At 38.4% G+C, this 20455-nt stretch overlaps 1 protein-coding gene across 11 annotated transcripts in view; it reads left to right on the top strand.

Moving 5' to 3' along the window:
- The window catches only part of THOC2 (THO complex subunit 2), a 103562-nt gene extending 93638 nt beyond the window's left edge, over nt 1–9924 (top strand). For 7 of the 11 annotated variants that reach the window (XM_079909668.1, XM_079909675.1, XM_079909670.1 and 4 more), the window contains exon 37: nt 1324–1881. In XM_079909668.1, the coding sequence (XP_079765794.1) occupies nt 1324–1452 (129 nt within the window). In that variant the 3' untranslated portion in view covers nt 1453–1881. Of the gene's footprint in view, nt 1–1323; nt 1914–7139 lie in introns of those variants that run through there. The other 4 variants (XM_079909667.1, XM_079909676.1, XM_079909672.1 and 1 more) reach the window with 3 other exon arrangements.
- Nucleotides 9925–20455: the final 10531 nt, after the last annotated feature.

Here is a 20455-nt window from a genome sequence, read left to right as displayed (position 1 = left end):
AGCATCATTATGATATATATTCAACATATATGCCATATATTCATAGTTCTTAAAAGCAGTTTTGGAAAATTATAAGGTGATCGTTTTAAAAGGGAGGCTGCTCCTTTTAAATAAGTATTTTTTAAATTGAGGTAAAATTCACATAAAATTAACCATTTTAAAATGTACCATTCAGTGGCATTTAGTATATTTGCAGTGTTTGCACTCATCATTTCTGTCTAGTTCAAGAACATTTTCATCACCCCAAAGGGAAACCACATACTCATTAAGCAGTCATTCTCCATCACCCCTTCCCCACCCCCACCCCCCGGCAACTACGAATCTGCTTTCTGTCTCTGTGGACTTATCAAAAACTTTGGCTGTTTCATATAAGTGGAACTGTATTATAATGTGGCCTTTTGTGTCTGACTTCTTTCACTTAGCATAATGTTTTTGAGATTCTTCATGGTGTTACATGTATCAGTACTTCATTTCTTTTCATGGCTAAGTAATATTCCATTTTACGAATATACCATACTTGTTCATCCACTCGTCACTTGATGGACTTTTGTCTTGTTTTCCACCTTTTGGCTATTGTGAATTGTGCTGCTATGAACATTGGTGTGCTGCTATGAAGTATTTGTTTGAATACCTGTTTTCAATGATCTTGTGTATATACCCAGGAGTGGAATATCTGGGTTATATGGTAATGCTATGTTTAGCTTTTTGAGGAACCGCCAAACTGTTTTCCACAGTGGCTGCACACTTTACATTTCTACCAGCAATGTATGAGGGTGCCAATTTCCCTACATCCTTGCCAACACTTGTTATTTTCTGTTTCTGTTTTTATTTTTATTTATTTAGTTTTTATTGTAGCCATCCTAGTGGGTGTAAAGTAGTATCTCATTGTTGTTTTGATTTTGTATTTTCTTAATGACTAATGATGTCGAGCATCTTTTCATGTACTTGTTGGCCATTTGTATATCTTCTTTGGAGAAATCTATTCAGATGCTTTGGCCATTTTTTAATTGGATTGTTTGTCTTTTTGTTGCTCAGTTGTAAGAATTCTTTACGTAGTCTTGATATTAGACAGTTATGAGATATATGATATGCAAATATTTTCTCCTGTAGGTTGTGTTTTCACTTTCTTGATAGTGTTCTTTGATGCATGAAAGTTTTTACTTTTGATGAAGTCCAGTTTTTTTCTTTTGTTGCTTGTGCTTTTGGTGTCATATTAAATAAGTTTGAAGAAAAATTTATGACTGGTGAGTGATGAAAAGAGATTTTGAGCTGATTTTTATATTTGGTTTTCCCTTCCCCAACTAATTCCACCATTCGTTATAGGAGTCCAGGCATGATAAAGAAAAGATAGAAAAGAAAGAGAAACGGGACAGTTCAGGAGGAAAGGAAGAGAAGAAACAATATCCTTTTCATCTTATTGATGTTTTTAATCAGTATAATGGAAAGCTTTGATACTGGTCTTATTTAGAATTGTACCCTTGTAGTATGTGGTCTAAATGCTCAAGGACTTACTACCTTTTAAATGGTCTCTCCAGTTAACCCTCTCAGATGTACAAAACGTGGAAATGGGAGACTTGATTGTTTTTTAAACTTCTTTGGTGACTGAGATTGTTTTATGCCATCAAGGGATTTAAAGTCCCTCTGGCTCTACCACCGAGAGGAAGAAAGGGAACAGAGAGTTCCTTGGGCTGGGGGCATGGGGAGTAGCAGGGCAAGATGATGTGGCAGATGAGAAGAGCTGGTAGAGTTTGAGGCTACCAGGCTGGTAAGAGCCAATTAGGCCTGCAAGCTGAGGGATTATACTAAAAGATGAGACAGCATTCTTTTTTTCCCCCCAAAAGTTGTTTTCCCTTAATTTGTCATCTACTCATAAGTCCTCGGACAAGCACAGATAATGAAGACTTTCAATCAAGGTGAGTGTTCTCTCACCTCTTTTCATTTAAAGATAGAAATATAAAATAAGGTCTGATAATGTTGAAGAAACTAGATCCATTTTGCAAGATACAGCTAGAGTTTTTCACCTAAATATAATGGTCAGGTCTTTGGGTAAAGATGCGAGACAAGATTCCCGGTTATTTTTAAGCTGTTTTCATTTTAAGCTTGCTGTTAGCTACGCCTTTTTTTTTTTTTTTAAAGCACCAAGATGTATTTAAAAACATCTGGCTTTCTCTTCACCACTCATTCCCATCTTCTCTGGATAGTTACTTTTTTAAAGTACCTTGTAGGTGATGGTGGTATCTGCATTTTACAGATGAAGAAACTGAGACTCTAAGAGGTTAAGTAGAAGAGGGTGACAGAGATATTAGCTGACACACCAATATGCAAACATAGGTCTTCTTGCCCTTCAGTGTTCTCTGATCTTCTTTTTGCCTTTCATGCAGACACGTTATCCAGAGTTTTGTTTTAAGTTTCCTGCCTCTCTTTCTACCACTGCCCATGTTTTGCAAAGCCAAAAATATGGTCTGTGCTTTTAGTTCTGGAATTTAAAATATGCAACTTTGTTTTCAAAGTAGTTATGCCTTATGTGAGATTTTAAAAGTGTTTTATCCATCTTAAATAAATTGTATGTGGACGGACTGTTCAGAACCTTAATATAATCTTTTCTGAGCACTCAGATCATCACTTGAATAGTTATTGTTTGGTGTGATGCCTTAGGATTATTGAGGTGTATGTAGGATGATTTGCCCTCTACATTTAATGGTTTGAGATGGCTGTATTAGAAGTTGTTGAAGAATCAACAATTTTCTGGTTTCCATATTAGCTGTCACTTTTTAATGATATCAAGTATACTTGCTTTCTCTACCCTCCTCCTAATATTATTTGCTGCTTCTAATCTTCTAATGAAACTGGATAGATAGCCAAGGCGGTTTACAGTTGTTTAAGAGTGAGAAATGTCTGAGAGCCTGTTTTGTATAAAGGTGTGAGCTTTAGAGTATGGATTTTGTCCTGTTTATTTTGGCTGCAAAGCAGGGATTTGAGGTTGCCAGGTAGGTAACTTCTTGACAAATAGTGTGCTTTTTCTGTTCTGTTATTTTGTGCTTGTTATCTAAGTATTACAGAAGGGTGGATGAGAATTATGAGAGAGCATTTAGAATTCAGTAGATTTTTTAAAATTAGAAAGATTATAAAAGAAATATTATTACCTATTCTTAAATTCTAGCCATTGCCCACCCTAACCACTAGCTGTCTTCCCCAGTGAACCATAAACTTTTAATCTTCTTTTTTTATTCTTCACCATAACCTTCGTTTCAGTTTGGCGTTTTGCTTTTTACTTCTTGCTTTCACCTGGTCCCCTTATTAAAGAAAACAAAAACACTCTGCCTCTTATATCTTCATTAGCAGTGGGCCAGTCATGGTCGTCGACAATTTCATTGTGATTTTGGACATCTCTCTTTACTCTCTTCTTGGGTAGACTCTTTGTGAGGCACCGGTTGATTTTTTCCCTTTTTTTGGGCTGTTCTGTGGCTGCCTTCTGTTGGATACCTTCTAGGGTTGGTCAAGTCTTTATGTGGTTCTTCCTTTTCATTTAGAGGTCTCATCATTTCTTATTGGCACCATTTACCTTTAGGCTACTTCAAATCTGCTGCTCCCTGCTCCCTTTTTAATTTATTTTATATTCTGCAGAAAGGAGAACTGCTACACATGTCACATTTCCATGAGTCAGAGATGTCATTAATTGTAAGATTCATTGTTGGTTTCTAGAACTGTTTTTTGAGAAAAGTGGATAGAGAAATGACATTGATTTGTATGTATCACCTTGATTTCAAAAACATTAAAATGATCATGTTAGAGTTAAGAAAATACAATATATAAATGTGACCCAGATTAAATTCCTTCCAGAGTCTTCTTTTCCTGTTTCATAATGTTTTGTTGCAAAATCCTTTTTGCTTGTTCTCTGTATCTCCTGTTACTCGTTATTGCTAATGTCTTCGTCCAAATTCATCTACTCTTTCCTTGATTTAGTCTCTTGAACGCTACTAGCTGCTTTGCCTTTAACTGTTTCCCCTAGTTTAATCTTCAAAAATTCCTGTCTATGAAAAATTTCCACTTAGAAGCATTCTTTAGCTTCGCAATTGTAAATTGATATGTGTGGTCCTCAATTCACTGAGTTCAGCTAACTTTTGAGAGTCCTTTTGTGAACCAGACACTGCTAAACTGAGACTTGCTTCTAGGTTTTGAGAAGCTCAGTCTTCTTGCACTTTGATTCTGGATTCTTGGCTCTTAATTTCAAAGAATATTAGCAATTAACTCTATCCTATCCATCTGCATTTGTAGTATACTACATTCCTATTCTAATACTCCAGTGAAGCCTAATAATATATTTTACAGGTCTGTCTCTCACCTCTGGTCTCTTACGTGTAACCTAACTCTTATCGTTTAAACCCAGGGTTGCAAATTCTCAGCCCTTAGGCAGAATGTGGCTTATTAGACATACCTTCTTGGCCTTGCACAATATTTAACATTAAAAAAAAAGTTGCCTTTAAAAATCAGAAGAGTTGACAAAATCCAAATTTCATTTTCTTTTGAAGAACTGGAACATCTGGCAACATTGTGTCCTGATTTCTGCATGGCAACAGTCAGCTAGACCTGCCTAGGTGCTTGTTCCCCTTAAATAGAGTGGGTCTTTTTTTGTAGTTTACCTCATTCAGGCCCCACCCAGCTCACTTCCATTTGTTTCCATTTTATAGTAGCCCCTGTAAGCAATCGATTTTGTAATTCCTGTTCTGAGCCTTTCTTCTTCAGTCCATACTTGGGAACTGACCTCCTAACTCCTCCAAGTTTGCTTATTTTAGGAATGTGTTACCATGTTGAGACACAGTCCTAGATGCTGGTAATAATATGTGTTGGAGTAGGAAGTGTTCAATTAAGTATCTTCCTCAGTAGTTTCCCATTGCTTACACGTGTGTGTCAGCTTGCCTATAGAGTCCTAGTCACTGATTCCTATGTATATATGAATGTGTTACATATCCCTCTCCTTAGATTGTGGTCTTGTTGAAGGCAGTAACTTCATCTCTTCCTTCTAATCAAACAATCAAGTATTTTTCTTTATTACCTGCTATGTTTCAGATACTCTTAACTTTATACATGGAGAGCTATGTACAGGAGTATTAACTATATCTCTTTGGAATTGAGGAGAAACGTCACTGACTATTTTTGCCCCCAGAAGAAGGTTCAGTGTATTTATAGCATTTGATAGTATACTGTTTAAGAAGTTGCTTTGTGTGCTGCAACATATTTTTTGAGGGCAGGTTTATTATACTTTCATCTGGGTCTGTATGTAGCAATCATTAAATGTGTAAAAAAGTCTTGTTAGGAGATTGAAATGATAGACCTAAACTATTTTTCTCTTCATTATCATCCTTTAAAGTATCAGTGAGTTCTGTACACTGATATTCATAGGCACCAAACAGTTGGAGAGAACAGGAGGGATTTTCTATTTCCTTTCTTCCACTTAAGGCAGACCAAATTTTCACTCAGGTGCTGTGCTGTTCTTTATCTGGATGTAGGCATGAGCACTTCCAAAAGGCTCCCATGCCACATTTACCCTTGAGTGTGACACATATTCCTCACACACACATTTATCTTGAGAGGCACCCCTGGGTATGCTGAGATTCAGTTCAGTAGAATCCTAGTTTTAACTGTTCCATTTTATCCACTTGGGATACCTCAGGAAGTGTGTTTGCTATGATAAGAATTGCTAGGCAGCAGTTTAAGGGTAAATGAAGGAGTAAAGTGGAATTAGGATGGCTGTCCCTATATCTTTCTCCTGTAACTTCTTTCTTTCTTGTAAATGTTCATTGGACTCTTCTGTCAACTTCATCCATGTGTACCTTTGTACTTGGCATGTGCGTGCCTGTGTGTGTATGTGTACACGTACTAGGATTAACCAGGAATAATTTTTTAATTCACTGGGCTTGTATTTTATAGTTTCTCTAAATAAATTTTGTTGCCATCCAGAGGGTTCTTTTTTTTTTTTTTTTTTTTTCGCGGTACGCAGGCCTCTCACTGTTGTGGCCTCTCCCGTTGCGGAGCACAGGCTCCGGATGCGCAGGCTCAGCGGCAATGGCTCACGGGCCCAGCTGCTCCGCAGCATGTGGGATCCTCCCGGACCGGGGCACGAACCCGTGTCCCCTGCATCGGCAGGTGGACTCTCAACCACTGCGCCACCAGGGAAGCCCCAGAGGGTTCTTTTATGAGGAGTCTATGAACTATTGAAACATTTCTTAGGACCTTTTTGATCATAAAAATAGAAAGTGTGTGTGTGTTTATAAAGGCATGGCTCTGATAATAAGGCTGATTTTCTATTTGCCTTTCTTCTCTATTTTGATCACCAGTCTAGCTGCTCTTTCACCCAGACCTAACGTTTCAGACTTCGTTCTTGCTGTCACAGCTGTCTATAAAGTAACATCATTTAAAATCAACTTCCTCAACCCTGAAAGGGTACTCTTTGAGGGCATTTCATGCATAGTTTTCTGATGCCCTGACAAAGGAGGAGGGCATGGTGGAACAGAGGGAAATGACAACCTTACTAAAAGTTGTCCAGATAATTCCCAATAGGAAGTGATGTTTACAAATGTAATCTTGTCTTAGCATAGTGGAAGGCCACCTTTTGTTGGAGTGTATCCTGCACAGATGGTATTACCAATGCAGTTTATAGCACTGAGAGAGTAGAGGTGTCTAGGATGGAGGACAGTCAACTCTGAACTGAGCCTGAAGTAGAAACCCTTTGAGAAACATAAACAGTCCTAGATGTGAAAAGATAGATTTGAGGGATCTCTTGCATTTAGAACCTGTGCTTTCTTATTACAATGGTTAAAGTTGCACATATTTAAAGAACTAGTTAATAAACAAGAAGAAGAATATTCCAGGTAAGGTGATATAAACTTATTATTAATGAGAATAAAATATTACTCTGCTGGAAGATAGAGTCCTGAAGTCTGAATTTGGTGCTGTTTCATCACTATGTGACTTTCTTCTTGATGGCAGTTCTTTCTGAAGTTCACTGAACTTGGGGTGGTTTTCAAGTTTGTAATCCCAAGACGTCATTATTTTATAAATATGTTCTGGTTACTGCTGAGAGACTGACATCTAGTATCTTCTTTCCACTTGCTCTTGTGCTTGCTGATTTGTCATTCCAGGGTATGGACAGACCCCTAAGCTGAAGGTCTCCTAGAGGAGGATGCCACAGCTCCATGCGTCACTCTCAGAACGATATCTCCTATAATTAAGAGCTTCTGGTGCTGTCCATTTAATGGGAATCTGCTTTAAATCAGAAGATGAATACACACTACCATCCTCTTGATGAGACATTCCAAAGTCACTGATTTTCAGAACATTATTTTCACCTCCAGGCAGTTTCTTGCAGCAAGGTTCCTGTGTATACAATGTTTACTCGAGATTTGCCATCCAGAAGCAGCATCTAATGAAAATGTCACTAACTGTTTTAGTTCATCCTTCTTTCTCAGAAAGGAGAGGAAATCGACTCCTGGAACCAGTTCCTTAATCATGTAGATAGACTGTATTTGTGTGCGAACTTTGATAAGTTTGACAATATTGGGATGATTATATTGCTTGAGGATTTTGGCTTCTTGTAAAAATTTTAATTTCAGTTCCTGGGAAAGATCATCTTCACATGTTTTAACAGCAATAGCAGTTTTATCCTTTAATGTGCCCTTAAATGTGTCATCAGAATTTCCCTTGCCCAGTAATTATGACATTTTCATAATAGGCATTTTTTATTCTAATTATGATCATGCTGATACCGTGATTCTCTTTATTGGAACATTGACTTTTTTTGCAGCTAAAAAAAATTGAGATGAAGTTCTTATAAAATATTCCATTTAAAAGTGGTTTTTCGTATATCCCTGTGTTGTAACCATCACCAGTAATTCCAGAACATCTCCATCACCCTCAGAAGAGACCCTGCATCTGTTAGCAGTCACCTGCAATTCTCTCCTTCCTGCAGCCTCTGGAAACAACTAATGTATTTTCTGTCTCGATGGATTTGCCTGTTTTGGACATTTCATAAAAATGGAATCATGCAATATGTGGCCTTTTGTTATATGTGGCTTCTTTCACTTAGCATCATGTTTTCAAGGTTCATCCATGTTGTAGCATGTATCAGAAATTGATTTCTTTTTATAACTGAATACTATTCCATTGTATGGATGTGTACCACATTTTGTTTATCCATTCATCAGTGATGAACAGGAACAATGATTTTTAAGTATTAAAACTGTAAGTTCAACATTAATGTATCTATAATTATAATTGGTAATGTCAAGATTATACATGGTGTGAACAGAATACTGTATAGAAACGATATGTAAATTATTTGTCAGCATATCATGCAAGTGTGATTATTTTCTAAGGCCCTTCTAGCTCTGGTTTTAATGAAATATGTGAATGTAGTATTTTCATCAATAAAGTTTAATGCGTTAAGCATTAGATTAAAATTTGAATGAGAACAATGTTAGGCAGATATGAAACTATTTGCCACATGTTGTAATGATCATGTTTTGAATTTATTTCAATATGCAGTATTTGAAAAATGTCAATACATAAAGGAAAGGAAATGAGTATAATTAAGTCAATATATTTTTAAAGCAATTTTTATAATTTAGCAGACATTGCATCTTAATATAAGTAACTATTAAAATCATGTCCTTGTGAAAAATGTGATGTCATTTTTCTCTTTTTTTGTTGATCAGGTAAAATTGGTTCCTTTTCACGGTTATGTGTTCTGTTTACTTTTGACAAGCTATTGCTTGTCCCTGTGGAATTCTATTTCATTTTTTCCTCCCTCCCCTCCCCCCACTCCCCCTTTCCCTCTCTCACAGACAAAATGTTCTGTGGTTTGTTTTTTTTTAAATTCATCATAATGTACCTATCTTTAGTGGTTTCTAAGAATAGGCAATAAGAAATACACAAATATTTCATCCTTATTTAGGGACTTAATTCAAGCCTTTGTTATTGACAGAACTCATTGATTTTCTTAAATCTTCCTTCCTTCCTCCTCCTCCTCTCCTCCCTTCTTCCCTCCCTCCCTCCCTCCTCCTTTCATCTGTCCCTCCTTCCCCCTTCCATCCATCCCCTCTCCTTCCTCCCTGCCCCCTACCAATGCCTTTCTTATCTATCAATATAATCACTTTGTTTCTTTCAGATGAGATTGGAATGAAATTGTTCAGCTGTGACCAGAAATTTATTGTCCTGAGTAGATTGCCAAGAATTATGAACGAAGAGGGCCCGTTTGCATCTCCTTAAATTATTCAGTGATCTGCTCTATTGCTCCATGCCGAAAACTTAAAATTGTTGAGTTGTGCATTATTGTATTTAACTTGTTGCTTAGTTTCTACATGTTTATTTTCAGTAAATGGCTGAAAGTATTAACTTCCATATTTTTAGCACAATGTGCTGTATACAGTTTCCAAGAAGCAAATAAGGTTACATATGTACAGAATTTCCCTTTAGGTTAACTAAATATTGCCTGAGTTTAGTTTTTTTTTTTCAATTTGAAATGCTTCCTTTTTATTGTTTGAAATGGAAAATAAACAATTATTGAACCCTCTTGAATTTACCTCATTTAAAAACTCAGTTTTAATTTATTATTTGGCCTGTTTTTAATATTAGTAAAAATCAAAGTGGGAGCAGTGTCTTATGCAATGCCTAGGAATCATTTTATATACTATGTGTAAGACATTAAAACCTGTTAGAAAAAAAAAAGGTACCAGCACTCCCTTGTCCCTTGCCATTTTTTCTTGTAATTATGTTAGAAAAATCTGGGCGGGGGGATCGAAAGTTAATTGTCTTTTAAGTCTACAGCTACAGGAGCTTTGTATTGCTTAACTTTAATCTGGAAAAGTTTCACAGTGACATTTTTAAAATAAAGTTTTTTTATCTAATGAATTCTACCCATGTAACCCTTTTTCTAAATAAACAATAGTTTTCTCAAATGATTGTATATCATTGTGTATATTGTTGCTTATTCAAAATAACTTGGCAAAGATAAGATTCCTAGCTCTTTCTTCTTATTTGTGTCTTAGTCCATGGACTACAATGTTTCCAAATAACAGACATCTTATCCAATAATATGAGAAAATCCTATTTGCTTACCTCTGTACCTGGGGTAGACAGTGGGCTGAAATGATGCCTAGAATTATTCATTTATTCTTCAGTTCCTTAGAACCAATGATAACTATGCAAATTAATTTTTTTAAGAGAAAGAATGACAATAAAGGCTTTATTTTTAAAAAAGATTGAGACATTCTGAGTGTATTTTAGAATTCGCAAAGGGATATAAATCTTTTTTTTTTTTTTTTTTTTGCGGTACGTGGGCCTCTCACTGTTGTGGCCTCTCCCGTTGCGGAGCACAGGCTCCGGACGCGCAGGCTCAGCGGCCATGGCTCACGGGCCCAGCCGGTCCGCGGCATGTGGGATCCTCCCGGAGCGGGGCACGAACCTGTGTCCCATGCATCGGCAGGCGGACTCTCAGCCACTGCGCCACCAGGGAAGCCCAGGGATATAAATCTTGATGCCCCTTTTCAGGTAATTTTAATTTGCAAAAATTGATGAGCACAGTGATTATTTATGGGAGAGTGATCCATTCAATGACTGTTGTGCACCCATAATGTGCCTGGCATTAAAAACATGATACATTGTTAGAATGATTTTTACAATGAGAAAATAACTATGGTTCACCTCAAAATCATTTGTTAGAAACATATCAGGGAATAGCTTTCCAGTTGTTATGTTGCATTCACATTTTAAAGATGTCATGATTGTGAAAATTTGCTGCTACTTAGCATCAGAATCTCTCCTCTCTCTCCCCCAAATTATTGAACACAGGTAACCTTTTCTTTTGGCCTTGCTAGAAATGCACTGAGGATGGAAAATGCTAACTTTGAATTTAACTGAGCAGAAATAATTTATGTTGGAAGAAGAAAATCTATTCGATAGCTATTTTAAAGGTTTTCTGTTTTACATACACAGGAGTATTAAGACCTAACTCCTGTGCCTAGAGCACTTGCAGTTTAACTTCAGAAATGAAGGACAAGTGAGTGCTGTTGGGGGTCAGCAATCATTCTGTAAGGAGCCAGATAGTAAATATTTGAGACTTTGAATAAATATTTGAGACTTTGTGGGCTTACGTGGACCCTTTCGGACTTCCTCAGCTCTGCATTATAGTGTGAAAGCAGCCATAGATGATATGGAAATGAATGAGCATGACTGAATTCCAGTAAAATTTTACTTACAAAAAACCTGCTATAGAGAATCCTATGAAAGATTTAATCAAAAAATATTTGAGTGCCTCTTAAGCACCAGATGTACAACCTTTAGCAAAACAAACTCTGCTCTCGTGGAAGTTCATTCTAGTCAATGGAGGCAAACAAACATCGGAGGGAGGGGAGAGACCTTCAGGATGGTGGAGGAGTGAGATGTGGAGATCACCTTCCTCCCCACAGATACATCAGAAATACATCTACATGTGGAGCAACTCCTACAGAACACCCACTGAACGCTGGTAGGAGACCTCAGACCTCCCAAAAGGCAAGAAACTCCCCCACGTACCTGGGTAGGGCAAAAGAAAAAAGAATAAACAGACAAAAGAATAGGGATGGGACCTGCACCAGTGGGAGGGAGCTGTGAAGGAGGAAAGGTGTCCACACACTAGGAAGCCCCTTCGCGGGCGGAGACTGCGGGTGGCGGAGGAGGGAAGCTTCGGGGCTGCGGAGGAGAGCGCAGAAACGGGTGCGGAGGGCAAAGCGGAGAGATTCCCCCACAGAGGATCAGGGCGACCACCACTCACCAGCCCGAGAGGCTTGTCTGCTCACCCGCCGGCGCGGGCGGGGCTGGGAGCTGAGGCTCTGGCTTCGGTCAGAGCGCAGGGAGAGGACTGGGGTTGGCTGTGTGAACACAGCCTGAAGGGGTTAGTGCGCCACGGCTAGCCTAGCCGGGAGGGAGTCCGGGAAAAAGTCTGGAGCTGCCGAAGAGGCAAGAGACTTGTTCTTGCCTCTTTGTTTACTGGTGCGCAAGGAGAGGGGATTAAGAGCGCTGCTTAATGGAGCCCCAGAGACGGGCATGAGACGCTAAGGCTGCTGCCGCCGCCACCGAGAAGCCTGTGTGCAAGCACAGGTCACTCACTATCCACACCCCCCTTCTGGGGAGCCTGTGCAGCCCGCCACTGCCAGGGTCCCGTGATCTAGGGACAACTTCCCCGGGAGAACGCACGGCGCGCCTCAGGCTGGTGCAACGTCACGCCGGCCTCTACCGCCACAGGCTCGCCCCACATCCGTACCCCTCCCTCCCCCCGGCCTGAGTGAGCCAGGCCCCCGAAGCAGCTGCTTCTTTAACCGCGTCCTGTCTGAGTGAAGAACAGGCGCCCTCAGTCGACCTACATGCAGAGGCGGGTCCAAATCCAAAGCTGAATCCCGGGAGCTGTGCGAACAAAGAAGAGAAAGGGAAATCTCTCCCAGCAGCCTCAGGAGCAGCGGATTAAATCTCCACAATCAACTTGATGCACCCTGCATCTGTGGAATACCTGAAGAGACAACACATCATCCCAAAATTGAGGCAGTGGACTTTGGGAGCAACTGTAGAAATGGGGTTTGCTTTCTGCATCTAATTTGTTTCTGGTCTTATGTTTACCTTAGATTAGTATTTAGAGTTCATTGTCATTGGTAGATTTGTTTATTGATTTGGTTGTTCTCTTCCTTTTTTTTATATATAGGTATATATATTTTTCCTCCTCTTTTTGTGAGTGTGTATGCTTCCTTGTGTGATTTTGTCTGTATAGCTTTGCTTTTACCATTTGTCCTAGGGTTCTGTCTGTCCGTTTTTTTTTTCTTAGTATAGTTTTTAGCGCTAGCTATCATTGGTGGATTTGTTTTTTGGTTTGGATGCCCTCTTCTTTCTTTCTTTTTTTTAAATTATGTTTTAATTTTTTTATTTTTAATAATTTAAATTTTTTAAGTTTTAATAACTTTCTTTTCTTTCTTATTTTCTTTCTTTCTTTTTTTCTCCCTTTTTTTCTGAGCCATGTGGCTGACAGGGTCTTGGTGCTCTGGCTGGGTGTCAGGCCTGTGCCTCTGAGGTGGGAGAGCCGAGTTCAGGACATTGGTCCATCAGAGACCACCCGGCTCCACGTAATATCAAATGGCGAAAGCTCTCCCAGAGATCTCCACCTCAACGCTAAGACCCACCTCCACTCAACGACCAGCAAGCTCCAGTGCTGGGCACCCTATGCCAAACATTTAGCAAGACAGGAACACAACCCCACCCATTAGCAGAGAGGCTGCCTAAAATCATAATAAGGTCACAGACACCCCCAAGAAACACCACTGGACGCAGTCCTGCCCACCAGAAAGACAAGATCCAGCCTCATTCACCAGAACACAGGCACCAGTCCCCTGTACCAGGAAGCCTAACCAACCCACTGAACCAACCTTAGCCACTGGGGGCAGACACCAAAAACAATGGGAACAAAGAACCTGCAGCCTGCGAAAAGGAGACCGAAAACACACTAATTTAAGCAAAATGAGAAGACAGAGAAACACACAGCAGATGAAGGAGCAAGGTAAAAACCCACCAGACCAAACAAGTGAAGCGGAAATAGGCATTCTACTTGAAAAAGAGTTCAGAGTAATGACAAAGCCATAAAAGGGGAAATTGACAGTAACACAATCATAGTAGGGAACTGTAACACCCCACTTTCACCCATGGACAGATCATCCAAAATGAAAATAAATAAGGAAACACAAGCTTTAAATGATACATTAAACAAGATGGACTTAATTGATATTTATAGGACATTCCATCCAAAAACAACAGAATACACATTCTTCTCAAGTGCTCATGGAACATTCTCCAGGATAGATCATATCTTGGGTCAGAAACCAAGCCTTGGTAAATTTAAGAAAATTGAAATCCTGTCAAGTATCTTTTCTGACCAGAACGCTATGAGACTAGATATCAATTACAGGAAAAAATCTGTAAAAAATACAAACACATGGAGGCTAAACAATATGCTACTAAATAACTAAACAACTAAGAGGTCACTGAAGAAATCAAAGGGGAAATCAAAAAATACCTAGAAACAAATGACAATGAAAACACGACAACCAAAAATCTATGGGATGCAGCAAAAGCAGTTCTAAGAGGGAAGTTTATAGCAACACAATCCTACCTCAAGAAACAAGAAACACCTCAAATAAACAACCTAACCTTACACCTAAAGCAATTAGAGAAAGAAGAACAAAAAACCCTAAAGTTAGCAGAAGGAAAGAAATCATAAAGATCAGATCAGAAATAAATGAAAAAGGAATGAAGGAAACAATAGCAAAGAACAGTAAAACTAAAAGCTGTTTTTTTGAGAAGATAAACAAGATTGATAAACCATCAGCAAGACTCATCAAGAAAAAAAGGGAGAAGACTCAAATTAATAGAATTAGAACAGAAAAAGGAGAAGTAACAACTGACACTGCAGAAATACAAAGGATCATGAAAGACTACTAGAAGCAACTATATGCCAATAAAATGGACAACCTGCAAGAAATGGACAAATTCTTAGAAAAGTACAACCTACTGAGACTGAACCAGGGAGAAAAAAGAAAATATCAACAGACCAATCACAAGCACTGAAATTGAGACTGTGATTAAAAATATTCCAACAAACAAAAGCCCAGGACCAGATGGTGAATTCTATCAAACATTTAGAGAAGAGCTAACACCTATCCTGTTCAAACTCTTCCAAAATATAGCAGAGGGAGCAACACTCCCAAACTCATTCTACGAGGCCACCATCATCCTGATACCAAAACCACAAAAAGTTGTCACAAAGGAAGACAACTACATGCCAATGTCACTGATGAACATAGATGCAAAAATCCTCAACAAAATACTAGCAAACAGAATCCAACAGCACATTAAAAGGATCACACACCATGATCAAGTGGGGTTTATCCCAGGAATGCAAGGATTCTTCAATATACGCAAATCAATCAATGTGATACACCATATTAACAAACTGAAGGAGAAAAACCATATGATCATCTCAATAGATGCAGAAAAAGCTTTCAACAAAATTCAACACCCATTTATGATTAAAAAAAAACCCTCCGGAAAGTAGGCATAGAGGGAACTTACCTCAACATAATAAAGGCCATATATGACAAACCCACAGCCAACATCGTTCTCAATGGTGAAAAACTGAAACCATTTCCACTAAAATCAGGAACAAGACAAGGTTGTCCACTCTCACCACTAGTTTTGGAAGTTTTAGCTATAGCAGTCAGAGAAGGAAAAGAAATAAAATGAATCCAAATCAGAAAAGAAGAAGTAAAGCTGTCACTGTTTGCAGATGACATGATACTGTACATAGAGAATCCTAAAGACTCTACCAGAAAACTACTAGAGCTAATCAATGAATTTGGTAAAGTAGCAGGATACAAAATTAATGCACAGAAAACTCTTGCATTCCTATGCACTGATGATGAAAAATCTGAAAGAGAAATTAAGGAAACACTCCCATTTGCCATTGCAACATAAGGAATAAAATATCTCAGAATAAACCTACCTAAGGAGACAAAAGACGTGTATGCAGAAAACTATAAGACAGTGATGAAAGAAATTAAAGATGATACAAACAGATGGAGAGATATACCATGTTCTTGGATTGGAAGAATCAACATTGTGAAATGAGTCTACCATCCAAAGCAATCTACAGATTCAATGCAATCCCTATCAAACTACCAATGTCATTTTCCACAGAACTAGAACAAAAAATTTCACAATTTGTATGGAAACACTAAAGATCCCGAATAGCCAAAGCAATCTTGAGAAAGAAAAACGGAGCTGGAGGAATCAGGCTTCCGGACTTCAGACTATACTACAAAGCTACAGTAATCAAGACAGTATGGTACTGGCACAAAAACAGAAAGATAGATCAATGGAACAGGATAGAAAGCCCAGAGATAAACCCACGCTCATATGGTCACCTTATTTTTAATAAAGGAGGCAAGAATAAACAATGGAGAAAAGACAGCCTCTTCAATAAGTGGTGCTGGGAAAACTGGACAGCTACATGTAAAAGCATGAGATTAGATCACTCCCTAACACCATACACAAAAATAAGCTCAAAATGGATTAAAGAGCTAAATGTAAGGCCAGAAACTATCAGACTCTTAGAGAAAAACATAGGCAGAACACTCTATGACATAAATCACAGCAGGATCCTTTTTGGCCCACCTCCTAGAGAAATGGAAATAAAAACAAAAATAAACAAATGGGACCTAATGAAACTTAAAAGCTTTTGCACAGCAAAGGAAACCATAAACAAGACCAAAAGACAACCCTCAGAATGGGAGAAAATATTTGGAAATGAAGCAACTGACAAAGGATTAATTTCCAAAATTTACAAGCAGCTCATGCAGCTCAAGAACAAAAAAACAAACGGCCCAATCCAAAAATGGGCAGAAGACCTAAATAGACATTTCTCCAAAGAAGATATACAGACTGCCAACAAACACATGAAAGAATGCTCAACATCATTAATCATTAGAGAAATGCAAATCAGAACTACAATGAGGTATCAGCTCACACCAGTCAGAATGGCCATTATCAAAAAATCTACAAACAATAAATGCTGGAGAGGGTGTGGAGAAAAGGGAATCCTCTTGCAATGTTGGTGGGAATGTAAATTGATACAGCGCTATGGAGAAAAGTATGGAGTTTCCTTAAAATACTAAAAATAGTACTACCATACGACCCAGCAATCCCACTACTGGGCATATACCCTGAGAAAACCATAATTCAAAAAGAGTCATGTACCACAATGTTCATTGCAGCTCTATTTACAATAGCAAGGACATGGAAGCAACCTAAGTGTCCATCGACAGATGAATGGATAAAGAAGATGTGGCACATATATACAATGGAGTATTACTCAGCCATAAAAAGAAACGAAATTGAGCTATTTGTAGTGAGGTGGATGGACCTAGAGTCTGTCATACAGAGTGAAGTAAGTCAGAAAGAGAAAGACAAATACCGTATGCTAACACATATATATGGAATTTAAGAAAAAAAAATGTCATGAAGAACCTAGGGGTAAGACAGGAATAAAGACACAGACCTACTGGAGAACAGACTTGAGGCTATGGGGAGGGGGAAGGGTGAGCTGTGACAAAGCGAGAGAGAGGCATGGACGTATATACACTAACAAACGTAAGGTAGATAGCTAGTGGGAAGCAGCCGCATAGCACGGATATCAGCTTGGTGCTTTGTGACCGCCTGGAGGGGTGGGATAGGGAGGGTGGGAGGGAGGGAGACGCAAGAGGGAAGAGATGTGGGAACATATGTATATGTATAACTGATTCACTTTGTTGTAAAGCAAAAACTAACACACCATTGTAAAGCAATTATACCCCAATAAAGATGTTAAAAAAAAAAAGATGTGGCACATATATACAATGGAATATTACTCGGCCACAAAAAGAAATGAAATTGAGTTATTTTTAGTGAGGTGGATGGACCTAGAGTCTGTCATACAGAGTGAAGTAAGTCTGAAAGAGAAAAACAAATACCGTATGCTAACATATATATATGGAACCTAAAAAAACAAATCTTCTGAAGAACGTAGGGGCAGGACAGGAATAAAGACGCAGACATAGAGAATGGACCTGAGGACATGGCGAGGGGGGAGGGTAACCTGGGATGAAGTGAGAGAGTGGCATGGACATATATACACTACCAAACGTAAACTAGATAGCTAGTGGCAAGCAGCCGCATAGCACAGGGAGATCAGCTTGGTGCTTTGTGACCACCTAGAGGGGTGGCATAGGGAGGGTGAGAGGGCGATGCAAGAGGGAGGAGATATGGGGATATATGTATATGTATAGCTGATTCAGTTTGTTATAAATCAGAAACTAACACACCATTGTAAAGCAATTATACTCCAGTAAAGATGTTAAAAAATAAATGGGCCACACTCTTCAAAATGTTAAAGAAAAAAAAATAAAAGTAAAGAAGAAAATTTGATTTCTGAGTGAAACTAATGCCCCAAGTGAGGCCAATACCCCCAAATGTTGTGTACACTTGTGTCATGAATTGGCTCTGAAAAACCTGTCAGGCCACACAGAGAAGGTAATGTGGTCAGTTACAGGAATTACAGTGTCCGTAAATAAAAAGCCAGTCGTGATGGAGAATAACATTTTCTGGCAATGAAGCCTAAAGAAACTTCTCCTTTGCATTCTCATAAAGAAGTGGTCCTGTCTTTTCAGTAAATAAAACAAAGAGATGTATCAATATCTTGTAATGGACCTCAATGTTAGCTGATGGCCAACACCTCAGCTCATTCAAGTTAAGGATATCTCTACAATGACACCAAAATATGCATCTCAGGCACCCAGGTCTCTGATGCTTTGGTTTAGTCCAGGAAAACATTTTTGAATATTTGGGACCAGGTTCTTAAACTGGGATTTATGATGGCCTTACTTTTTATAAGCATGTTTGTAAAGATCAGAAAACTCATGTGATCATTGTTTGGTTTCCATGATCCCAGCAACATAAGATCTCATTAGTTTAAAAGCTGTGCCTGGCCTTTGATTTTTTTTTTTACGTTTTTGTGGATACTGATCTCTAAAGGTTGCCTGTTAGGTAGAATGAAGCTTATAATATTACAATATTATATTATTCTATCTTATCACATAATATATTCTATCTTATTACTTATCAGAAGCAAGTTTAAATGTTTAATTTTTTAATTGAAATTTTTAATAACATTCCTAGATATCCTGTCAGGTCCAAAGAGATTTTAGTTGGTGTAAACTTGAGAATAAAAGGACGACTTCTTTAAAAGATGCTAATTCATGCTAATTGAATACAGATTTTGTTGTAGTTATAAACACAAATTGACGTGATAATTGAGAATAACAATAGGAGAGATATTGGAAATAGTGACTAAAGGAAGTGTGTGGCAACCTGAGAAGATACACATTAATGTAAGAAGAATTGCTCTTTGTTTCTGATTCTTAGGTTCCGTTTTAAGCTATAATGACCATTTCTACATAGGTCAGGCTAACAAAGCTTAATTCCTTTGATGCGGTATTAAATGGAGGTGTTTAATGGAGGAAGAAGGAAAGGAGAAGATTTTGACTGAGCACAGAGCACATAAACTTGAGAAATGCATCATTGCAAATGGGAAATAGCCTTCCTTTCAGGGATAGGAGCTAGAAAATGATCTGGTACTTAAACTCTAACTTAGACAATGTCTGGTTTTTGTCAGATGATAGATGTCCTTGGACTTGAGTATCAGACTGATAAAGAGCTATTCCCCTGTCCTCACAAAATTTTAACCAGAATGGTATTATTGTACTATATTCAAGGCTTTCAGGATCTTTATTTCAATGCAGTGTGTATCTTCTAGGGTTACATATATTATCATCAAAGAACATTTATAAACTGTAATTAGGTATACCACTGCCAGGTACTATTATGCAGGCACCTTTTGTGCTTTCCAGGATAATTGATCCAAGACATCAATAATACAGACAAAAGATCATGCTTACAAGATATACAAGCAGGAAATGAGATGTAAAATGAGTAAGGTATTCATACCACATGCCATCTGAGGTCCAGTTACATTTTAAGATGATGGTGAGTACTCAGAGGAAGAATGACCTCAGACTGTGTGATTTGGGAAGTTTTGTTCTCAACAGGTTGATCTGGGAAGACTTCATGAAGGATTTAGATGTTCAGGAAGCCAACCTATTTCTACTCAGATCTAGAGGGTGTAGGTCTTTTTGGATCTGGTTTAATCCTAATTTGGCACTGGAGGAGAAAGAATGTTGAACAGATTGAGAATTCAGACCAATTTTGGTAGAGCTCAGAATCCTTGAAGCCAACCTGTTATCACACTAGCCCAGGATTGGATCATACCTCTGTATACTATTCCATGTTGCCTCAAGACTTTTTCAGTCTTGTTTTCATGACTAAGCCTGATGTCACCAGTCCTTCTATCACCTTAATCTGTGTTAATCATATTTTTTGTATATTTACAGATCATTGAAAAGTTATTGCCTCGAGGTCAAGATGATTTTCCTTGTCTGTTTCCTCTGAGTGGGGTGAACTCCACTTACACTTCCTCACCTGGTCTTCACAGTGCCCTTTTGTTCATGAATTAAATCTCACAATACATGTAAAGCACGTAAAGAGGACCTAGTACGTGGCAGGTAACTGTTAGCAATTGTTATTAGTGGTAATATTTATACCAGTATGCAAACTGGGAATCATCAGAATCAGAATTAATCAAAAACATTAGGCTCCACTCCCCACTCTAAATATACTGAATCAGATTCTCCTGGCGATGCAGGCCTGGAGTAGTTTTTAAAAACAACAGTCCCTCAGGTGATTATAATATGGGGATGATATCTGGGAATTAACAAGAGTTTAACGAGCTTACAAT

This window comes from Stenella coeruleoalba, assembly GCF_951394435.1.
Source record: "Stenella coeruleoalba genome assembly, chromosome: X".
NCBI lineage: Eukaryota > Metazoa > Chordata > Mammalia > Artiodactyla > Delphinidae > Stenella > Stenella coeruleoalba.
Note: the sequence above shows the minus strand (reverse complement) of the source record. Positions and strands in the feature narration are given on the sequence as shown.